The sequence below is a fragment of the Phalangium opilio genome, unplaced genomic scaffold (assembly GCF_054372755.1).
Source record: "Phalangium opilio isolate 3A_F unplaced genomic scaffold, DU_Popi_V2 ptg000070l_1, whole genome shotgun sequence".
Lineage (NCBI taxonomy): Eukaryota > Metazoa > Arthropoda > Arachnida > Opiliones > Phalangiidae > Phalangium > Phalangium opilio.
Genome location: NW_028324182.1, coordinates 4,880,238 through 4,900,908, shown reverse-complemented (window position 1 = coordinate 4,900,908; position 20,671 = coordinate 4,880,238). Strand labels below are relative to the sequence as shown.

Genomic DNA, 20,671 nt, shown 5'->3' with positions numbered 1-20,671 from the left:
CCTGCTGCGCGTGATCCATGATGATCCCACTGCAGGACACCTAGGTATAGACAAAACGCTATGGCGCGCAAAAACAGTAGCTTATTGGAACACATTAAATCAAGACGTTCAAAATTACGTTAAGTCTTGCCAGAAATGTCAGGCTTACAAGTCTGACAATCAAAGCCCAGCTGGTCTCTTAGGCACCCTAGGTGCAACAGAACCATGGGAAACCATTGCACTTGATTTAATGGGACCTTTTCCGCGAAGCTCGAAACAAAATGAATACATGCTGGTCATAATTGACAATTTTTCTAAATTCGTTGAGATTTTCGCTTTACGAAAAGCCACCACTTCCGCTATCACTAAAAAACTCACAGAGGAAATCTTCCCTAGATATGGAGTTCCACGAATCATAATAGCGGATAATGGTTCCCAATTCTCTAGCGAATCTTTTCGGTCGATTTGTAACGATTGGGGGGCTAAAGTACAGCACACAACCCCATATCATGCACAGGCGAATCCCACTGAACGTTCCAACAAAACAATAAAACAGATGGTCGCTATATATGTTGAGACAGAACATAAACGTTGGGATGAACAACTCCCCAAACTAGCTTTAGCCATTCGTTCAGCTCCGCACGCGTCCACGGGATACTCGCCCCATTTTATGTTGACCGGTCGCGAGCTCAAACTCCCCATTCATCGTTTTTTGGAACGCAACCCCTCTGCCGACCCCCTTAACGAGATTTCCGATTATGTTCAACATTTGACTGATAAAATGACGGAAATAAATAAAAATGTCAAAATTTCTAAAGAAAAAGCGCATGAACATCAAAAACAAAATTATGACAAAAATAGACGCGATGTTCATTATCAAATTGGTGATTTAATTATGACGCGCACACATCACCAATCTTCGAAAATAAAAAATTTTACGAAGAAACTCGCCGAGCGCTGGGATGGTCCATACAAAATTTCGGCTAAAACTAGCGATTTAAATTACGCCTTGGTTGACCCTAAGACATTGAAAGATCAGGGTATAATTAATGTTACTAATATGAAACCGTACGTTGAAAGAGACGCTACGTTAGTTTTGCCACAGGTCACTGTTCCCCAAGCAAGGAAAAAACCTAACGTTTCACAACCATTGCGACACAATCCCCGCCCTCAGCGAGCTAATACAAAAGCAATTAAATATTCTAAATGAAAAAAAATTTAACACTTACTGATTAAAATTGTATAATTTCAATGCTTGTTTTTAATTTGTTTAAACTTTTGATTTAAATTTTGTAAATTGAATTAGTCACTTACTAAGTAATATTGTGTAAAAAATTTTTTGACTCTTGTAATTTGTGTAAACTTTTCATTTAGTATTTTGCAAACTCACTGTTACCTTGTATTTTTGTAACACAACATAATTGTTTTTGTTCTATTTTTAAGTATTCGAACCCATTCTCATCCTTTGTCGGGGGGAATTGTAACAAGTTACTTTTGTTAGACTTCACTTTACGAACTTCTACAGTTCATTGCATCCTATAAATTTGTATCTCTTAATACTGGACACACCTGCACTCACACCCCTGACCTTTTCAATACCTGTTGTTAACCCTTTCGTCACAGTACTCTAAATTGTAAAGAACGAGATGTTTTTCTCGCTTCTAAAAATAAACTCAAAAAACACCTTTTGTATTGATATCTTCAAAAGATCGAGATTCCTCTCCTCGCCCTCGCGGATTAACCCCTTGGTCAAACCCCTCGTATGAAAACGTATGAGAAGGAATCTCGAGTGACTTCGTTCTTAACCTCTGCACTGTTAACATGTAATAAAGTTATCTTGGATTTTACCCCCACGGCTAAAATTATTTTTAAATAAGTTTGTACGCGAACTACAACGGCATAGCCAACCGCTGCGGGGCCTTATGACCCCAAAGTCCGCTACACTACCCTATATTGCTTTTCAATTTTAGGACGCCCACGCTAAGATATTATGACAAAAACCTATAATACATTAATAATTTGAGAGCTAAACATTTGTTACCATAGCGTTACTAACAGACGGACTCGATTTTACATTATAATTCAATTTCAAATGATTTAATCTTATACCTCGTCTATTTTGAGCCGCGACCAAAAACTTAACTTGAAATAACACCAATTTCAAATTTAACCAACATTCTTACATTGAAACTGGATATAGTTATATGGGAATCGTACACAATACAGACGGGGAGATGCAGTTTCAATAACCTCCTTAAAAGATATTCCTTTCAAAAGTTTCGAGTATTAAAATAAACCAGTTCTGATGAAAAGATATTACCTTTTTTAAAGGTATCCAGAGATTAACTAATTTGGTCAATTACATCTTGGAGTATTTCTTAAATTTCAATGAAAAGCGTATAAAAACGATTGGGTGTTTTTTTACTTTAGTTTAATTTAATTTTATTTATGATCTAATTTATTTGATGTACTCTTTCGAGTAGATAAGGAATTCTAGCTTCCAAAACTAAATCTCAATCAAGAAGTGACATCTAGTTTATTAGGGAGAAGGTATAAATTCGCGCCACATTTCCAGCTTTATCTCCAGTCCAAACGTATAGTAGGTCCGGAGTTAATCCCCGCCTCTAAATTACAACCAGCATCTCATTGGTTCTTGAAAACTGTGCACGTCAGCGCGACGCGAATGACGAAAATTGCGTATTTTCCGACTGAGGAGAGTGTAGCGAAATAGCCCGGCCTCCTTTTACGTCCCCCCTTGTATTTTGAAAGGGGGACTAGGACTATGGCACGCGAATACTTAGGCATCTTAAACCTTCTCCCTAATAAACTAGATATCACTTCTTGCCTCAATTTTCAAAGAAAAGTGAACGTCTGAGGAAGTTTGAGAGATTGATTAAAAACTAAATAAGAAAAAAAGGCGGGGTAAGGTGGAGGACCTTCTCATATACTTTTTCTAAACCATTTTTTTTTTTTTTTGCTCTCGTGATAAAGTCGAGTTAATACAAATTTGGTATCTGCAGGGAAAAGTTATATTCTTATCCGTACATGTATACGAGCCGTTTTAATTTTATATACTCTTGATTAATTACAAAGGGAATATTATCTCCCCCATTTTTTCCCACCCCTTAGGATCAAATCTACTCCATAAAAATTTCCATGTCTTCATCTTATAGTAAAAATGTCTTAAGTTTGTAATACACTAATTTTGTCGAAGGAAAAATCGGTATACTAAACTAAATACTTTTCGAAACGGAGTGAAGAATTCGAAATATAAAGAAAGATAGTATAAGTGTAGGCCTTTGATTAACCAGTATAGTTATCTAAATGAGTAGTATAATGTCCAAAAGCGTGGAATTTAAATATTTCAAGGTAATTTATGGCATTCACAAAGTTTGCAAGTCGCAACGTCACAAATACATTTTCTAGAGACAACAAGTTCTGTTCCCTTGAAAACAGAACTTCTAGCATTCTTTTAATTTTCATGTTCAAAGAAAAGCTGAGTTTTATTTAAAAAAAACCAGAGCCAACCGGGTTTTATTGGGGTTCATTATATTTATATAATTAGAATATATAAGAAATATATATCGGAGTTTTTTTGGGCTGAGCTTTTTGGATTATTGGAACCCAGAATAGTGCCTTCATCTCCAAGTTACCTAACAAATGCAATATTTACTGCAGAAAATAAATTACTAACGAATCACATTACGGAGGATAATTTACAATACAACAATTAAGGACGAATTAACCGCATGTTCTAACACTGCAATAACCATTTCTCAACCTTTCCCTATTTGCGACATTATTATCCTAAAACCCCCAATATACTCAGCAACCCGAAGTTGATTTAAAATACGCTGTCCCAGCAAAATTTTTCCGGAGAGAAGAATTTTTTGTACCACCACGTCCACCAAAGTTTCTCCTCCTCCTAGACTTGGTGGCCGCGAGAGTGAAGGCAGGGAGGTATGGGCTAAGAAAAAACGGGGAGAACATAATCAACATTTTCCAGAGATGGCTACCGGGGATTAATTTTACCCAAAGATAAGGCGAGATGAAGAGGGGCGAGAATTCATCCGTAGTTTAGTTACCCTTAGAACATCTTGTAATCTAAAAGCTTTACTTTTTTAAAGAATACGAAGATAGGGAGGGAAGAAACGTCGGTAGAAAGAAAAATAGGCGGACATTGCATCTTCTATATAGACAAGCATTGCATTACCTTACATGTACGGAATGTTATTGCATGCCACGAATTTCGGACAGGTAAATGCGCCTGGCTTAAGAAGAGCTAGACGTAAGAAAGGGAAAGCCCCGTATGCCTTAAAGACAAACGAGTTTATTCCTTATGCCTTATACAAAAGAAAGAACTCCATCAGGAATAGACTTTCTTATTTTTCATATTCTTATAGTATATCAAATGCAAATAGAAATAATAGGAAGGCACTAGCTGAAAGAAATATGACGTTCGCGACGTCATGTCTCACTTTCTCTCTAGCTTCATTGGGTCGACCAATAAGCGCTCTACTTTATTATTACGTTCTTTTTCTTTCCTCACTCCGTTGAATAGAGTTGAGACATTCGGGCCTTAGAAAATTTTTGTTTCTTGGAGATTGTCATAGATTTCGCAGACCTGGTAAACGTATTCGGTTTGCCGGCGTACTAGTACATGCTCTTCGTGAATGACACTTCGCCAAGCTCTACACGCTACGTCACATCCTATTATTGTCTATTTGCCATTGCTACTAGCAACTTATTTGAAAGAAAAGCGGGCCAAATGAAAAAATTCTATCTCATTCTCCGTATATATCTATCTCTCTCGCCCATTCGGTAGCGAGCAATAGCTATCTATCCATTATAAACTTTGACAAGGAGTAAGTGAAAATTGCCCGGGGATATCACGACTTTTTTACCAGCGAGCCTTGAAAAATACTCTTTTTATTTTTTTTTAAGAAGCCCGAACGGCAGGTATCGGGATTGGACTTGGGGTAGGGTGGGTAGAATCTGGCAACGTTAATTTTTTTGGTTGCGGAGTTAGCTTCATGGTAGACTCTACTAGAACGTTTTTAAAAACTTTCGGTGGCGGCGGCGATAGTATTTCTTTTAAAAGGTGGTGTGGCGCTCGCGGAATATACCTGGATATTAAAGAAAGAAGTTAAAAAATAGAGGGGCCAACTTATAAGAAGCCCCGCCCTTGGAAGCGAATGGGACGGAATTTTTCCTAGGAGCTACCGGACAGGTGCGCCCACTGGTGCCGACGTTGGGTTGAAGTCGATGCCGGTGTCTGCGTGCGTGCGTCTTGATTTTTAAGGGGAAGGGAATTAGGAGTTAAGAAATCAACCTGTTGTTCTTTCCCCGCGTTAATGGATGGAGATCGAGAGACGGCGGTAATGTTTTTCAACTCGAGACTCTCAGAATATCTCATCTCGATGACGCGATATATACGGCGGCTCCCGAGTTCTTAGCGGCTACCGTATCATCATCGTTGTACATACCGAGCGAGACTATAAGTGACTGTCTACCCGCTGTGTGCATGCCGCAGCACCGTTCTGGGAGAAAAGCAAACCCACCGTCCGTTATTCTTCAACCTCCCTTACTCTATCTCGTCCTCGCGCTCTCTCTCACTTTTCCATCATCAGGTCATTTTCATGCCAGGAAAAGATGTCATCCGTCCCTTGATAAAGGAATTATCAGCTTTATAGGTCCACGGTTAAAAGAGATAGGTAAGTTTATCTTCCAGCTTCGATACTAGTTGCATGGGATAGTGCAAGTACAATCACATTGCGTTGGGGACATTCTTATACAAGGACGGTAATAATTTGTTTAGAGTTTTCAAAAATGTAGATAAGCAAACACCCATTATTTTGCGCTATATAGCGTTGGATTTATACAAGATTCATTCAACTCCCCTCATTCGTATATTAGTCTAAATTCTACCGAGAATCAAATGATCCATTTAGTTACGGAGCATAAGGGAAATATTAGACCTAAATAGCTTTTCCAGTCTCCTCCTAGGAAACGTCGAAACGATATTTTCTCTCAACTGAGTTATTAGTTTAGCGAGCTCGTTTCTGGTCCGGACGGCTTGGCCATCTTCCCAAAACGAATAGTATTAGAAAGGTCCCGCGGACATGGAGTGGCGATGACTGGGCAGGCAGACAAAAAGCAATAAGAATCTCGGAGCAGCGCACACCGCGGGTGGAACGAGAGAAAAATGAGCTCGGTGTAATGTCACAACGCGGTGCTATATTGAGGCGGGAATGGGGTGATCGTATTAGCCCAGGATGGTCGCGGCGAAAAATCCCTTCCCAACCCTATCCGAGGCTTGTAGAAATCCCATTGTCGGAGCCATCGTAGATCAATGTTGTCTTTCGAGAGTCATCAAAACGCCATTGCTTTTTCTTTCAGAGGTATAGCGCCGCCTAATATCGACTGGTCACCCCGCGAGCGCGGTAATTGCGTATCGGGACCTCGGGCTTCTTGGATCGCCAAGTTCAGAACCCGAGACGGAACTTGGAAAAAAAGGAAGAAAGCGGAGAAGAGATACCGAATTCTACAAAAGGATAAGAAGATCCGAAGAAGATCGTGGAGGGCGGTGAAGGGCGCTACGGAGAAACCTTCCGTTTCTTTCTGGCGTGTTGAAGACGTCGAGAAAGTGACGCGCCGTGACCGAAAAGATCCGCGGACGGCGGAGAGCGCGTGAAAGAAAACTCTCGCGTTCCGAAGAAGCGGGAGGAGGAGGAGGAGTATTAGTGTGGTGGGGGTGGGGCGCGCGCGAGCGGGAAGATGGAAACGTACGTTTTAATTCCGGCGGAGTTGAGCCTGGTGAGCTCGTTGATGGCAGTGACCCGTGACCGAGAAACGGATCCCCGGAAGCCGACTACCACGGCCTCCTCCTTGTTATCCAACCAGCGGGAACTGATACAAAGACGCTTAATAGAAGGAGACGGTGCCGGCGCTCGCGTTTACGCTAACCAGAGACTGCCCAGGGGCAAGAGGTTCTTGCCCTTCGAAGGAACCGTCCGAATAGACAAATTGGACATTTTTCCCTTCTTGGACGAAGATGACGTGAGTATAACTCAACAATTATTACGGGGTCTCGCTTTAACACTTCCCCGAGTGCAAATGGAACTTAATGGTCAAGGCTAAGATGTGTCAGATATAGATCTCACTTTAGTCTCAAAGACATTAAGAGACACGCTGTCTAGGCCCCATTTTTACATTCAATTTTAAAGCAACGTCTACGACCTCCTTGGGACCCTTCTCGGGAGTCATTTCGCGACGCTCCTTGAAGCCATACGAAAAATAAATAGGATTAATATCTCCAGGGTATAAGAGATAACGAGTTAGACAAACTTAAAACTGCAAAATGTTTGTATTAAAAGTTTGTATCCGTTGTTGGCAATTTTTATTTTCACCCAAGCGTTCCTAAAAAACTGCCTAGTTCTAACTGGGTAATAAGTACCACTTCAAATGAAAGCACGGTGGGTCGACTACACTGAATGAAATGAAAAATAAGCTAAAGGACGCTTCAGCGTTGACTTTCTTAGCTATACTTGAATCTAACCAGGGCTCTCTTCTTTAGAACTACTCTTTTTATTTTTTTAAAATAAAGAAAGTGACTTTCTTTCTCGAAGCCAGTAAAGGAAAGAGCTGAAGATATAGCTTCTTCCTTTTGATATATCGTCCAATTTTTTCTTGGAAGGGGGTTTCAAGTTTTTTATTCGAGGGGACCGGCGCGGCAGACGGCTGAGACCCTTAATTGAATTTTAACACCCCAAAACAAATTAGGCATATTTCGCTTGTCTCCTTTTTAAGCCCGCCAGATTATTCGTGCGCGACCCTCAACCTTAATTGCAATCGGAAATGATACTAGAGTCTAGGATACAGCGCGGGAATAAACCATGTATGGATAGCGTTGAAAAATAAATAGTTCAAGTCATTCTTTACTCGTTAAATAGAAAAACAAGTGAGCATTTTTCTCTCTCTCGCTCTCTTCTTAAAAATTCAGAGCGCTCTAAGCCTGACAAGGATAATTGATAGTCTTATTTTGAGAAAGGTCAACCGCGGAGTGACTCGCCGAGTTTACCATCGAAAGGGAATAAAGATACATTCTTAATAATTTATATCATTTTAAAATTAAAAGGTAGCTTCGCGCCTTAAAATGAACAACCCTTAATCAGCGTTGTCACGAACTAGAGAAATTCGATTTTGTCGTTGGATTCGGTTAAACGAACCATCGTAGGTGAGGCAAGGGATGTTGATATCGGGAACATATATAGATTTTTTTATAATGTAACGATGTGTCGATATTTTATAATGTAACGATGTGTCGATATTTTATAATGTAACGATGTATCGATATTTTATAATGTAACGATGTGTCGATATTTTATAATGTAACGATGTATCGATATTTTATAATGTAACGATGTATCGATATTTTATAATGTAACGATGTATCGATATTTTATAATGTAACGATGTATCGATATTTTATAATGTAACGATGTATCGATATTTTATAATGTAACGATGTATCGATATTTTATAATGTAACGATGTATCGATATTTTATAATGTAACGATGTATCGATATTTTATAATGTAACGATGTATCGATATTTTAAAATGTGACGATGTATCGATATTTTAAAATGTGACGATGTATCGATATTTTATAATGTAACGATGTATCGATATTTTAAAATGTGACGATGTATCGATATTTTAAAATGGTTCATTATACTAATTAGATAAATAGTTTAAAATGTCGATATTTTCCGGTTTCCTATTCTTTAAAATTTAATTATCAATCAGTGATATTAGTATTGAATAAAACAACAATACGACAATATATCGAGCATAACACATCGATACGACAATATATCGAGCATAACACATCGATACGACAATATATCGAGCATAACACATCGATACGACAATATATCGAGCATAACACATCGATACGACAATATATCGAGCATAACACATCGATACGACAATATATCGAGCATAACACATCGATACGACAATATATCGAGAATAACAAAATCGATACGAGAATATATCGAGAATAACAAAATCGATACGAGAATATATCGAGAATAAAAAATCGATACGAGAATACATTAAGAATAAAAAATCTATACATATCTATAGATTTAGTAAAGACGATTCAACAAAGATAAACTAAGGAATTTCTTAATTAATTCTCCTTAATAAAAATGTACTCTATAGTACAGAGTCTCTCGGAGTTACTATTACGTGAAAATAAGCAATACATCGTGAATAACCTACCAAAAATTTTCTATTAAAATTCCCCTTATCCCAATTTAATCAATTCCACGAAACTTATTAAAAAGTAGGAGTGAAATCATTGCCCGGAGCATTCCATCCATAAGAAACAATTTTTCTCGCGTAAAAATACGACCCGGTATGTCACTGATTAAGGGGACCAGGCATATTCCCCGCGATTAAACAACGATTTTTAATGAATTTCGGTAATTTTCACAAAGAATTTCCAGGTGGAAAAAAAAAATCACGTTGAATAATGCAAGACTATGGGACTAAAAATGAAGGGAAAGCTCTCCCCATTGTATAAGAAATTTAAGCGTGAGAAATTTGTTCTCCGCGACAGAACAAAAATTATAATTTCGAACCCGAGCTGATCGTGTTCACGTTTTTAATTCGATGCTTGAGTTAAACGGACGACAAATACGTCGTAAGTTTTTTTAATACGAGAGTGTATCAAACTCGAGGGTAGGATATCGAACGTTTAACGAGCCGTAAGAAATCAATGAAGCTTGACTTCCATTACCAGTATCAAATCATATTGATAATAAAAATATATTAAATTAATCTCGTATGTACAGAGCGTGGCGTACTCCAAAATGTTATAATTCCCCCGGTGCAGGTTATATGGAAAACACGTGATCGTGTAAGTTTGTCCAATCAGCTATAACGAATAGTATGAAACGCCAATACGCGATAAAACGATAAACTATACACCGTTGCGTTTATTCGCTTTATATAATGACTAAAACCCATACCATAGAAAGAACTACATTAAAAAAATCAGTATATTATCGTAAATGATCAAGCCTTCTAGCTATTCATTAATTATACAATATTTTTCTTTTATAATTCTTATACTTTCTCCCTCCGATATTTGGTGATGGGGGAAATGGAGATCTACTCGTTTAAGAACCGGGGTGATAATAAAGAAAATATTTAATGATATCATGAATATGGAAAATGCATGCTAATTACGATTCTTAACTAAAGCTTTGTCCACATTGAGTTCGCGCTCGCGTGTTCGCGCCTTCGTCTATTCGCATCTTCGCAACAGATCACGAAAAACATTTGCACTTCTGTTCAGATACACGGAAAAATTTTGCTTTTCCCATTCTGAGAGCCAATAAAGTTTGTGCAATCATTGCGCCATCTGCCCTTCTCCATCGACGTTGTCCAAAGAGAAAAACGAAACTAATCGCCCCACCCTTCCTCTCGCCTGTGATTGGTGCTTTTCTCGCGAAGGCGCGAAATTCTTGGCCTAGTCGCAAGAAATTTGTATCTTCGCGAGGTGAGGACGCAAAGTAGCGAAAACTCAATGTGGACAGTAGCGCGATCTTGCAATCAAGCGAAGCGAAGATGCGAACTCGCAAAATGTGTCAGTCTGGACAGGCCTTTAGACAATGATAAAGCGGATGAAGCGAGTTTTCCATTCTCGCCTTAGTATTCGAGGGAGAATTAAATACACTCGAGGTAATAATAAAAGTAAGTCGAAAATGTAAATGAAATTAACGGGGCTATAAAGGCTCTCAGTTTCCGACGAACAAAACGAACGATTAACAGAGAAAAAGGGGAAATAGAGAGAGAGCGAAGGGAGAGAGAGAGAGAGATTTAGGGCCGGGCGCGTTGCCGTATAAAATTAAACCATCATTAATATGCAAAAGAGTCCCGAAAAGAAACGACATCTCTCATTAGCACCCTAGACTCTCAAAACGTCCCTCCGCCCTCCTTTTAAAAGGAGCGTTTCGCCCCCCGTCCGTCCGTTTTCTAGCGGGCTTTTTCCAATTAATTACAATTACATTTATTATAAGCGAATTAATTAAGCTAATCTAACGACACGTTTTCTCTCTCGCTCTCTCGTTCTCTCTCTGAAGCTAGTTTCGCTACTTTTCTCTCGGTTTTTCGAGCCAAAAACCAACTGGATTTAAACGAAATACACATGCACCAAAACCCCGCAAGCAAGCAGCGAGAAAACAGCCATATTTTAAATCCGCAGTTATTAATCAAGTTTATATTAAATCGCGGAGGATAGAAAGTTCTTAAAATATTTGGTCCAGGTATAGGGTACGCGGTAACATCGGGTGAAAATCTATTGCCTACTATATAGCTTCTCTTTTCCCTTCTATTAACTAGCCAGGAATTCCTTTTAATTACCAGCTCGCCAGTAATATCGTCACCGCACTATTAAGATCTCGCGCGGTGGAAAACCGCGTAAAAATTACGGTGACTCTTATATGAAAAGCGGTTAACCCTAATCGCTAGGTACACGGTGGTGGAAATGCCTTTATAGCACATAGCATCTCACGAGCTTTGCACGTGCGCGGGTCTGGACAGATTTTCGCGCCTATTTGCATAGAAAACGATATATATATTTGGAATGTTAATTCGAAAGAGTGGCGGGAAATCTGGAAATAACGCGCCTTTTTAATTTCCATTTTTAAATACCGGGGAGGGGGCGGTCATTTAAATCTTTAAGCACGTGTTACACTGTGGCTGCTTATTGTATCATTTGCAATTAAATACAAAGTGTCTAGCGCAGTTTTAATTGCTTTCATGAACAGAAAGCAAACGATTAAAAGTAAAATTTGCTAATAGTCAGTTCCATTATTTGGACTGCTCGGAGACGCTCTGAAAAATTGCGCGTGTTCTCCATTTGTAGACCTACTAGTCTTGGCCGGATTTGCAAATTCCATTGGGCTCAACCCGAGGTTCACTTTTTTAAAAGACAGATCAGTACCGATCGCTCGGTAAATCATGCAGCTAGACATTTGTCGGAGGAAAAAAAACTGATGTTAAAATGACGAGTATTTTTCATTATGGTCCAACTGAGAATGACCTTATTGGGCTCGTTGCCGGATTTCATGGCGAAATAAACAAGGGTCATATCCTGAGTTTTCTAGGTTTTTCCCGTATATGGAATAATAACAACGAGAATGGATTTTTTTATAGTTGAAGCAAACCCCTTCAGAGTAAACTTACTCAAACCTCACGAACTTCCCTGATTTCCCTGAATTTTAGTAAAAATTCTAAAAATCCCTGAGTTTTCCCTGTGTTTTTGTCAACTATTTCTTGAGCTTTCCGAGTTTTCCCTGTGTTTTTGTAAACTATTTCTCGAGCTTTCCGAGTTTTCTCTGTGTTTTTGTCAACTATTTCTCGAGCTTTCCGAGTTTTCTCTGTGTTTTTGTCAACTATTTCTCGAGCTTTCCGAGTTTTCTCTGTGTTTTTGTCAACTATTTCTCGAGCTTTCCGAGTTTTCTCTGTGTTTTTGTCAACTATTTCTCGAGCTTTCAGAGTTTTCTCTGTGTTTTTGTCAACTATTTCTCGAGCTTTCCGAGTTTTCTCTGTGTTTTTGTCAACTATTTCTCGAGCTTTCCGAGTTTTCTCGGTGTTTTTGTCAACTATTTCTCGAGCTTTCCGAGTTTTCTCTGTGTTTTTGTCAACTATTTCTCGAGCTTTCCGAGTTTTCTCTGTGTTTTTGTCAACTATTTCTCGAGCTTTCCGAGTTTTCTCGGTGTTTTTGTCAACTATTTCTCGAGCTTTCCGAGTTTTCTCTGTGTTTTTGTCAACTATTTCTCGAGCTTTCCGAGTTTTCTCTGTGTTTTTGTCAACTATTTCTTGAGCTTTCCGAGTTTTCTCTGTGTTTTTGTCAATTATTTCTTGAGCTTTCCGAGTTTTCTCTGTGTTTTTGTCAACTATTTCTTGAGCTTTCCGAGTTTTCTCTGTGTTTTTGTCAACTATTTCTTGAGCTTTCCGAGTTTTCCCTGTATTTTTGTCAACTCTTTCTTGAGCTTTCCGAGTTTTCTCTGTGTTTTTGTCAACTATTTCTTGAGCTTTCCGAGTTTTCCCTGTGTTTTTGTCAACTATTTCTTGAGCTTTCCGAGCTTTCCCTGTGTTTTTGTCAACTATTTCTTGAGCTTTCCGAGCTTTCTCTGTGTTTTTGTCAACTATTTCTTGAGCTTTCCGAGTTTTCTCTGTGTTTTTGTCAACTATTTCTTGAGCTTTCCGAGTTTTCTCTGTGTTTTTGTCAATTATTTCTTGAGCTTTCCGAGTTTTCTCTGTGTTTTTGTCAACTATTTCTTGAGCTTTCCGAGTTTTCTCTGTGTTTTTGTCAACTATTTCTTGAGCTTTCCGAGTTTTCCCTGTGTTTTTGTCAACTCTTTCTTGAGCTTTCCGAGTTTTCTCTGTGTTTTTGTCAACTATTTCTTGAGCTTTCCGAGTTTTCTCTGTGTTTTTGTCAACTATTTCTTGAGCTTTCCGAGTTTTCTCTGTGTTTTTGTCAACTATTTCTTGAGCTTTCCGAGTTTTCTCTGTGTTTTTATCAACTATTTCTTGAGCTTTCCGAGTTTTCTCTGCGTTTTTGTCAACTATTTCTCGAGTTTTCCATGTTTGTATGAACCCATATAAAGCAAAAACGCCGAACTATCTCGGAGAAGTCCAATGCATGAAATTCGCTAAAAGTCAATAAATTTTTCTTTGCAATAAAATCTAAATATCATCATAAACACAACAAACATATAATCAAAATGTCAATTTGTATTCACGTATATACCAGAGACGCCCACTTGTTTCTACAAAGTTTCTTTAAGATTTTGATGGAAAAAATACGATGAAATAAATAAATAAATAAATAAAAAAGGAGAGCTAGTTTTTCTCTCACGTCGATATGTATCAAGATTTATCCGCATCTACACTCAATCTTCATAAAAGGGTATTTGTCATATCGCGAAACACTGCTGGCACCACCGTTCGAGCGAGACCCGGGTGATTTTTAACATCTTCAATAAAATACTGCATGGCGTGGAAAAAGAAGAAGAAGAAGAAACACAGCGAGACATCGAAACTGATTTTGCGAAGTTTCTTTTCTTTTTTCCAAAACGGGCGCCAAGATTAAAAGACCTAATTTTAGAGCACGCCTATCCTTATACATCTAATCAGAGGTAAGATGAGACTAGAAATACTGAGCTAACCAAATTCTTCACTTGGCAAAAGTGAATATTCTTGATACGACACCAACGGTTGGCCCTCTGGTAGCGGCTTCTGAGTTTTCACTCCAAAACGTGAGACGCTCGTGGTGGTAGACGGCCGAACTAGATTCAAGCACCCGCGTCCGTGTTCCGCGGCTTTAGGTTAAGGGGAAAGGGGTAAGAAATGTTTTTGGAACTCGACCAACTTTTTTCTCTCTAGTGTAGGCGCGATGGAAGCGGCATAAAATCCTCAAATTTCTTCACTAGTGCCAGTATCTACTACCAATGCTAGAGCTCTTTACTTCTAGTCTCATCTTACTTCTGATCTAATCTTATATAAAGAAGAACGATGATTCGGATATATAAATGTAAGGTTTTATTCCGTCTCTAGCGCGCATGCAGTTTAATTTCGAAAAGAATCAGACACGAAACTTGTAACGACTAGCTTCTTTTTTTCTTCTTAAAATCTCATAAGACAAATCACCGAATATCACGTTAGATTCGGTAAATGATAGGGTATAAGACTCCTTATCATTCCACCCTGCAAATTCGCTTTGGTGGCAAAAAGTCATAAGTGAGAAGGTTTAGATTAAGTGTTAAGATCTAATTTTGTCACAATAGAAAGTCTCACGAACAACATCCGCGTAAACAATTAGTTCTGTATCCTCTTAATACTTCAGTTAAGTAACATGATTCTTCCCAGGCTCATGCACCTTTTTGTTTGCTCTCCTGCTCCCGCTCATCAAACTTCAGATGGGCAACTATCGCACCGTGGGGTGAATTCTATAATTGTTTGGTACTAAATCCTCAACAATCAACCCACAAACCTTGATTGTCTTGACGTGGGACATAAATCCATAAGCGACTGCGCCTTGGCGAATAGTTAAGGGCTAATAGAGTAATGATGAGGGAACTATTTATCGGGCATGTGATTCGGTTTAGTAACCTTGTTATTCTGATGTTGGGAAGAATCATGTTAGAACTACCCCGCTTTGTGGGGATACACTTCTCTTGAAGAGAAGTGGGGATACACTTCTCTTGAAGAGATGTATTATATACTTCTGCATGCCAAAACGACGAACCTAACAAATATTAACCAATTTGAAATTACCCCAAAAATGGTACAGAAAATCTCTCATTATTAGACGTTATAAGGTCTCAGACATCTTATATGTACCTGGCGTAATTTTCCCATAGCTTTCAGTATAGCCTAAGGCGGGGGTCTGCCTGCATCACTCTACATTACGAGGGTCTTTGGGGTCAGAGATTATAATCACCTATGGCAGCAGACTCGTCTTCGGATTACGCCTTCGTCTCTACGGGGTGCTAGGGAAGACCCTAGCTATACTTGAACTTTCCTTATTTGTTCACGTACAGATAGTTAATACATCGCTACACTAATCTACCTTAATTCTATTTCACTTACGGCAACTTTAATCATATTACCCGTTACACAACGAACAAATCTCGGAGGAATTCGGTAGTCCAAGAAAAAAATGTAGCGTTTCGCGAATTTAGGGAGTCCAATTATTGTGTTTTTTTTTCTCTTTTCTTCAACGCATGCTTTGAGATTTAAGGTTTATAACTCGAGATCTAATAGACGGTAGCTATTTTACCTTAAGGTATATCTTAAGTCGGGAATGCACCACGCAAAGCGGTTACTCATAAAAAAGATAATTTATACTCTAAGGGCACCGTCTCTATGGCTCCAATAACGTATTAAGATGAAGTTTCCAGGTAATTTATAAAATAATCGGTGGCAATCAAAAACTATCCATTTGAATGAACTAAAAATATATCGTTTCTTTTATGGGTCGGACCTGCCCCAAAATCGTATTAGATTCGAGTAATAGCTATACACCTATTTGGGATTTTATAATATATAAAATCTGTTCCATTATACAATGTGTTTCGGAAATTTCAAGTATTGCAAATGTAAATTTTATGACATTTTGTCCTGAGAGCCACAGTTTACGAGGAATGAACATTGGAGTATTTTATGGATGATCCCTTAAATTTAAAGTAAGATACTAAAAGATAATGCTAATTTTAATTAAGGGGTCATCTGTAAAACAATCCAAACATAACTTGAAAACGGTGTCCATTAGGGAAAAATGTCATAGAAATTACATTTTCGACTCGTAGTCGCCCCAAACCATACCCCCTTTAACTTCAGAAAGATTTTTAGAAACACCCTGTATATTTATAAATTTAGGTTTTTTTATGTGAGAACGTAATCAAATACAACTTATTCCAAACGTTTTAAATTTTTAAATGTAATTGAATAAAGTTAGGAATTAATCCAATACTCCTAGGAATCTGTTAATCATAAGGGTAAGGCTAGAGACTTTACTGAGAGCTAGTTCGAGAACTACACACTAGAATTGCAGACTACACTCGGTTAGTTTTACAGTCCATCTTCCCATTTAATCTGTATTAAACCTTTGACAACGATTCACGAGGTGTCGCTTTACGAGAATCTATGACCTAAGAGAATCATGGCAAGCTCTCAGTAAACAGTGACAAACTTATGGAACATTATGAACTTATGTTATACGTAATATAATTTATATTACATAAAAAACATAAAAAATAAATAAAGAAAAATCACACGTGGTAAGATTATTTACACCGCAATAATATATTTCAAAAATAAATTCATTAATTTCAAAAATCAGTATGAGGAATGAATACGTAATGTCAAATACTCTAAACAAATAAAAAGTCTAGTGTTGCTAACGCCAGCTAGTTAATAAATATACAGGCATAGTTTATTTGGGTCAGTTTAATCTTTTTAAGCTTTTAGCATACGCCATAAATCTCAGATAGATCAAAATAAGGGGCCCGAATCGATACTTTTAACTTTACAAGATAATGTCTAGAATTTGAAAAGGATAAGGAAGAAGGGGGTTATATCTTATAAACGACTGAAAAATATTCAGTTTTGCTGTCGAATTTAAGGCGTGGTGCGGTGCGCGCGGTTTACATTTATTTTAGTTTCTTAAAATTACGAGGCTTTTTACGGGCGCCGCGCGCGCGGTGCCAATTTCAAGTGGGAGTAGGAAGTTTAAGAAAGAGGTAAAAATCTTAAGGTAGAAGGAGAGAAAGAGAGAGAAATAGAGAAGACAGCTGTATATAATACAAAACCAAAAAGTTTTAAAAAAGGTTTTGATTTTTTTAAAAAAATGATCTTTTTGAAATATCAAATAATTTTTGTTTTTTATCAAAACGAAGTGAAATTCTAATAGATTTTATCTACAAAACGACGCGATGAAAATTATGGTAAACATATGTTAAACACTTATTCCGCCGCTATTTGTAGTTGAAATTATTAAAAAAAAAAAAGAAATATTTCAACTATTTATAATTAAAACGTTTAAAATAAAATAAAACATTTTAATTGCGATGCTCATTCTATCTAAGACTTCTATGTGAAAATTTGTGTTAACGCATGTTAAACGCATCTCAAATATAACACGATTTGTTATTGAAAATTAAGAAGAAAACAAACATTTAAACTGCTCAGAAAACGTTTAAAATTAAACGGTATAAGTTTAATAGGTAAAAAACAAATTTTCTGACTAAGTACATTTCAACTCCTTGAGAAAACATTTAAAATTAAACGATTTAACAAAGTTTAATATCAAAAAAAAAAATTCCCCACATCAATTGTATCCTAATTTACAAATAAAAAAAACCCCATAAACCATGAAGGAATTAAAAGGGTTTAAAACCACCACTAAAGGGAAGGAAAATATAATAATAATAAAACGATATTTAAACGTTTAAAATTGCGCGGAAGCTAGTCGCCCTTTCTCTAATATTAAAAGTATATATGACTAGCAGCGACTCTAACACCAGTCACGAATTTTCGTACGTTAAAAAGGTCACTTTTACCGCTGTACAACAGAACTGAAGGAGCTACGTTTATGTAAGGCAATTTCGAAAACTTTTACCCGCGTCGAAAGTACGAATGTGAATGCTACGTGACTGTAGAAATAAAACCGAAAAATGAAAGGGCATTGTAAAAAGGGAATGGATACTTGCTCAGCCCACAACGTGAAAAACCTACACCGAATTCTAAATTTGTTAATACCAGGGAGCCCAGTCCGAAATTGCATTACTTTTTTAATTTCATAGTACAAAATATTCAAGGTTATATAGGATTTTATAAACGAAAACAATTAGGTTTTATAGGTTAATATAGGAGAAGTAATAGGTTTTGTAGGTTAATGTAGGAGAAGAAATAGGTTTTGTAGGTTAATATAGGAGAAGAAATAGGTTTTGTAGGTTAATGTAGGAGAAGAAATAGGTTTTATAGGTTAATGTAGGAGAAGAAATAGGTTTTATAGGTTAATGTAGGAGAAGAAATAGGTTTTATAGGTTAATGTAGGAGAAGAAATAGGTTTTGTAGGTTAATGTAGGAGAAAAAATAAGTTTTATAGGTTAATGTAGGAGAAAAAATAAGTTTTATAGGTTAATGTAGGAGAAAATATAAGTTTTATAGGTTAATGTAGGAGAAAAAATAAGTTTTATAGGTTAATGTAGGAGAAAAAATAAGTTTTATAGGTTAATGTAGGAGAAAAAATAAGTTTTATAGGTTAATGTAGGAGAAAAAATAAGTTATATAGGTTAATGTAGGAGAAAAAATAAGTTTTATAGGTTAATGTAGGAGAAAAAATAAGTTTTATAGGTTAATGTAGGAGAAAAAATAAGTTTTATAGGTTAATGTAGGAGAAAAAATAAGTTTTATAGGTTAATGTAGGAGAAAAAATAAGTTTTATAGGTTAATGTAGGAGAAAAAATAAGTTTTATAGGTTAATGTAGGAGAAAAAATAAGTTTTATAGGTTAATGTAGGAGAAAAAATAAGTTTTATAGGTTAATGTAGGAGAAAAAATAAGTTTTATAGGTTAATGTAGGAGAAAAAATAGGTTTTATAGGTTAATGTAGGAGAAAAAATAAGTTTTATAGGTTAATGTAGGAGAAAAAATAGGTTTTATAGGTTAATGTAGGAGAAAAAATAGGTTTTATAGGTTAATGTAGGAGAAAAAATAGGTTTTATAGGTTAATGTAGGAGAAAAAATAGGTTTTATAGGTTAATGTAGGAGAAAAAATAGGTTTTATAGGTTAATGTAGGAGAAAAAATAGGTTTTATAGGTTAATGTAGGAGAAAAAATAGGTTTTATAGGTTAAAATAGGAGAAAAATAGGTTTTATACGTTAAAATAGGAGAAAATAGGTTTTATAGGTTAAAATAAGAGAAAAATTAGGTTCTATACTACAGAACCTACATTTTCTCCTATTTTAACATAGGTTAAAATAGGAGAAAATGTAGGTTCTATAGGTTAAAATAGGAGAAAAAGTATTTTCTTAAGGTTAAAATAGGAGAAAAATTAGGTTCCATGGGTTAATACAGGACATTTATAATAGTCAACAAGCCAGAATCATCATTTAATGTCCAACCTCTCAGTAAGGTGTTGTCGAGATACTGGATTAATATAAGTCTCTCCAATTATTTAAGTAAATAGAACAACAGTGAGAACGAGAAAGCGCGTTTTAAAATAATAGCCCCGTTATTAATTTTGAAAACCCCTAGACTATTATCCTCGAAGCAGCTAACAACCTCGGACTCTTTAACAAAATGGGGGTGCGCGCTTGCTAAAATTGCTATAGAATAATTAAACCGATTTTAAAACGCGTAAACGTGTCGGAATTATAAAAGAGATTATTGTTCTATAAATGTCTAACTAAACACTCGTGTTTAACAAATATAAACTCCCGTATCATATTGGTGTCCAAGATAATTATTCCTTTTTAACAATTGCTTAGAAATTACAATCATATCTTGACACATTGAGCTATAGTGTTTATATAATAATAATAATAATAATAAGCATAAATTATACTATTTGACAGCGTTACCGCACATTTTTCATTTCAAAATTTCCTGTCCATTTTCGCCCTGTTTAAAATGATTATAGTGCCATGAACTTTTAAACATACAGGGTGTATATGACATTTGTTCCGCCCTGGTCACCGTTTTCAAGTTATTATTTGAGTGTTTTACGTTTGACCCCTTCATTGTCTTTCTGTTTCAAGATTAAATTTAAGGGGTCATTCGTAAAATACCATGGACAATCTTAACTTAAAAACGGTGGCCGGCCGGCAAAATGTCACAGAACATTTTCGACTCAAAATCGTCCACCCAAAGAACATACCCTTTAATTTTTGACAGACATTGAATAAACACACTGCATTATATCGTGCTATAGTACCACTATGAATTTCCCTGACCATTGTGATCATTCTAAAACTCCCCGATTTTCCCTGACCATTGTGATCATTTAAAAACTCCCTCATTTTCCCTGACCATTGTGATCATTTAAAAACTCCCTCATTTTCCCTGACCATTGTGATCATTTAAAAACTCCCTCATTTTCCCA

General features: G+C 36.7%; 2 protein-coding genes across 3 annotated transcripts in view; one reads left to right on the top strand and one right to left on the bottom strand.

The window, feature by feature from the left end:
* The window catches only part of LOC149661230 (protein turtle-like), a 444,653-nt gene that overhangs the window by 406,857 nt on the left and 17,125 nt on the right, over window positions 1-20,671 (bottom strand). The window lies entirely within an intron of this gene.
* Window positions 6,527-20,671, top strand: part of LOC149661229 (uncharacterized) — a 53,710-nt gene continuing 39,565 nt past the window's right edge. The window contains exon 1 of the mRNA XM_089842701.1: window positions 6,527-7,038. Within this exon, the coding sequence (XP_089698827.1) occupies window positions 6,757-7,038 (282 nt within the window). The 5' untranslated portion in view covers window positions 6,527-6,756. The remainder of the gene's footprint in view (window positions 7,039-20,671) is intronic.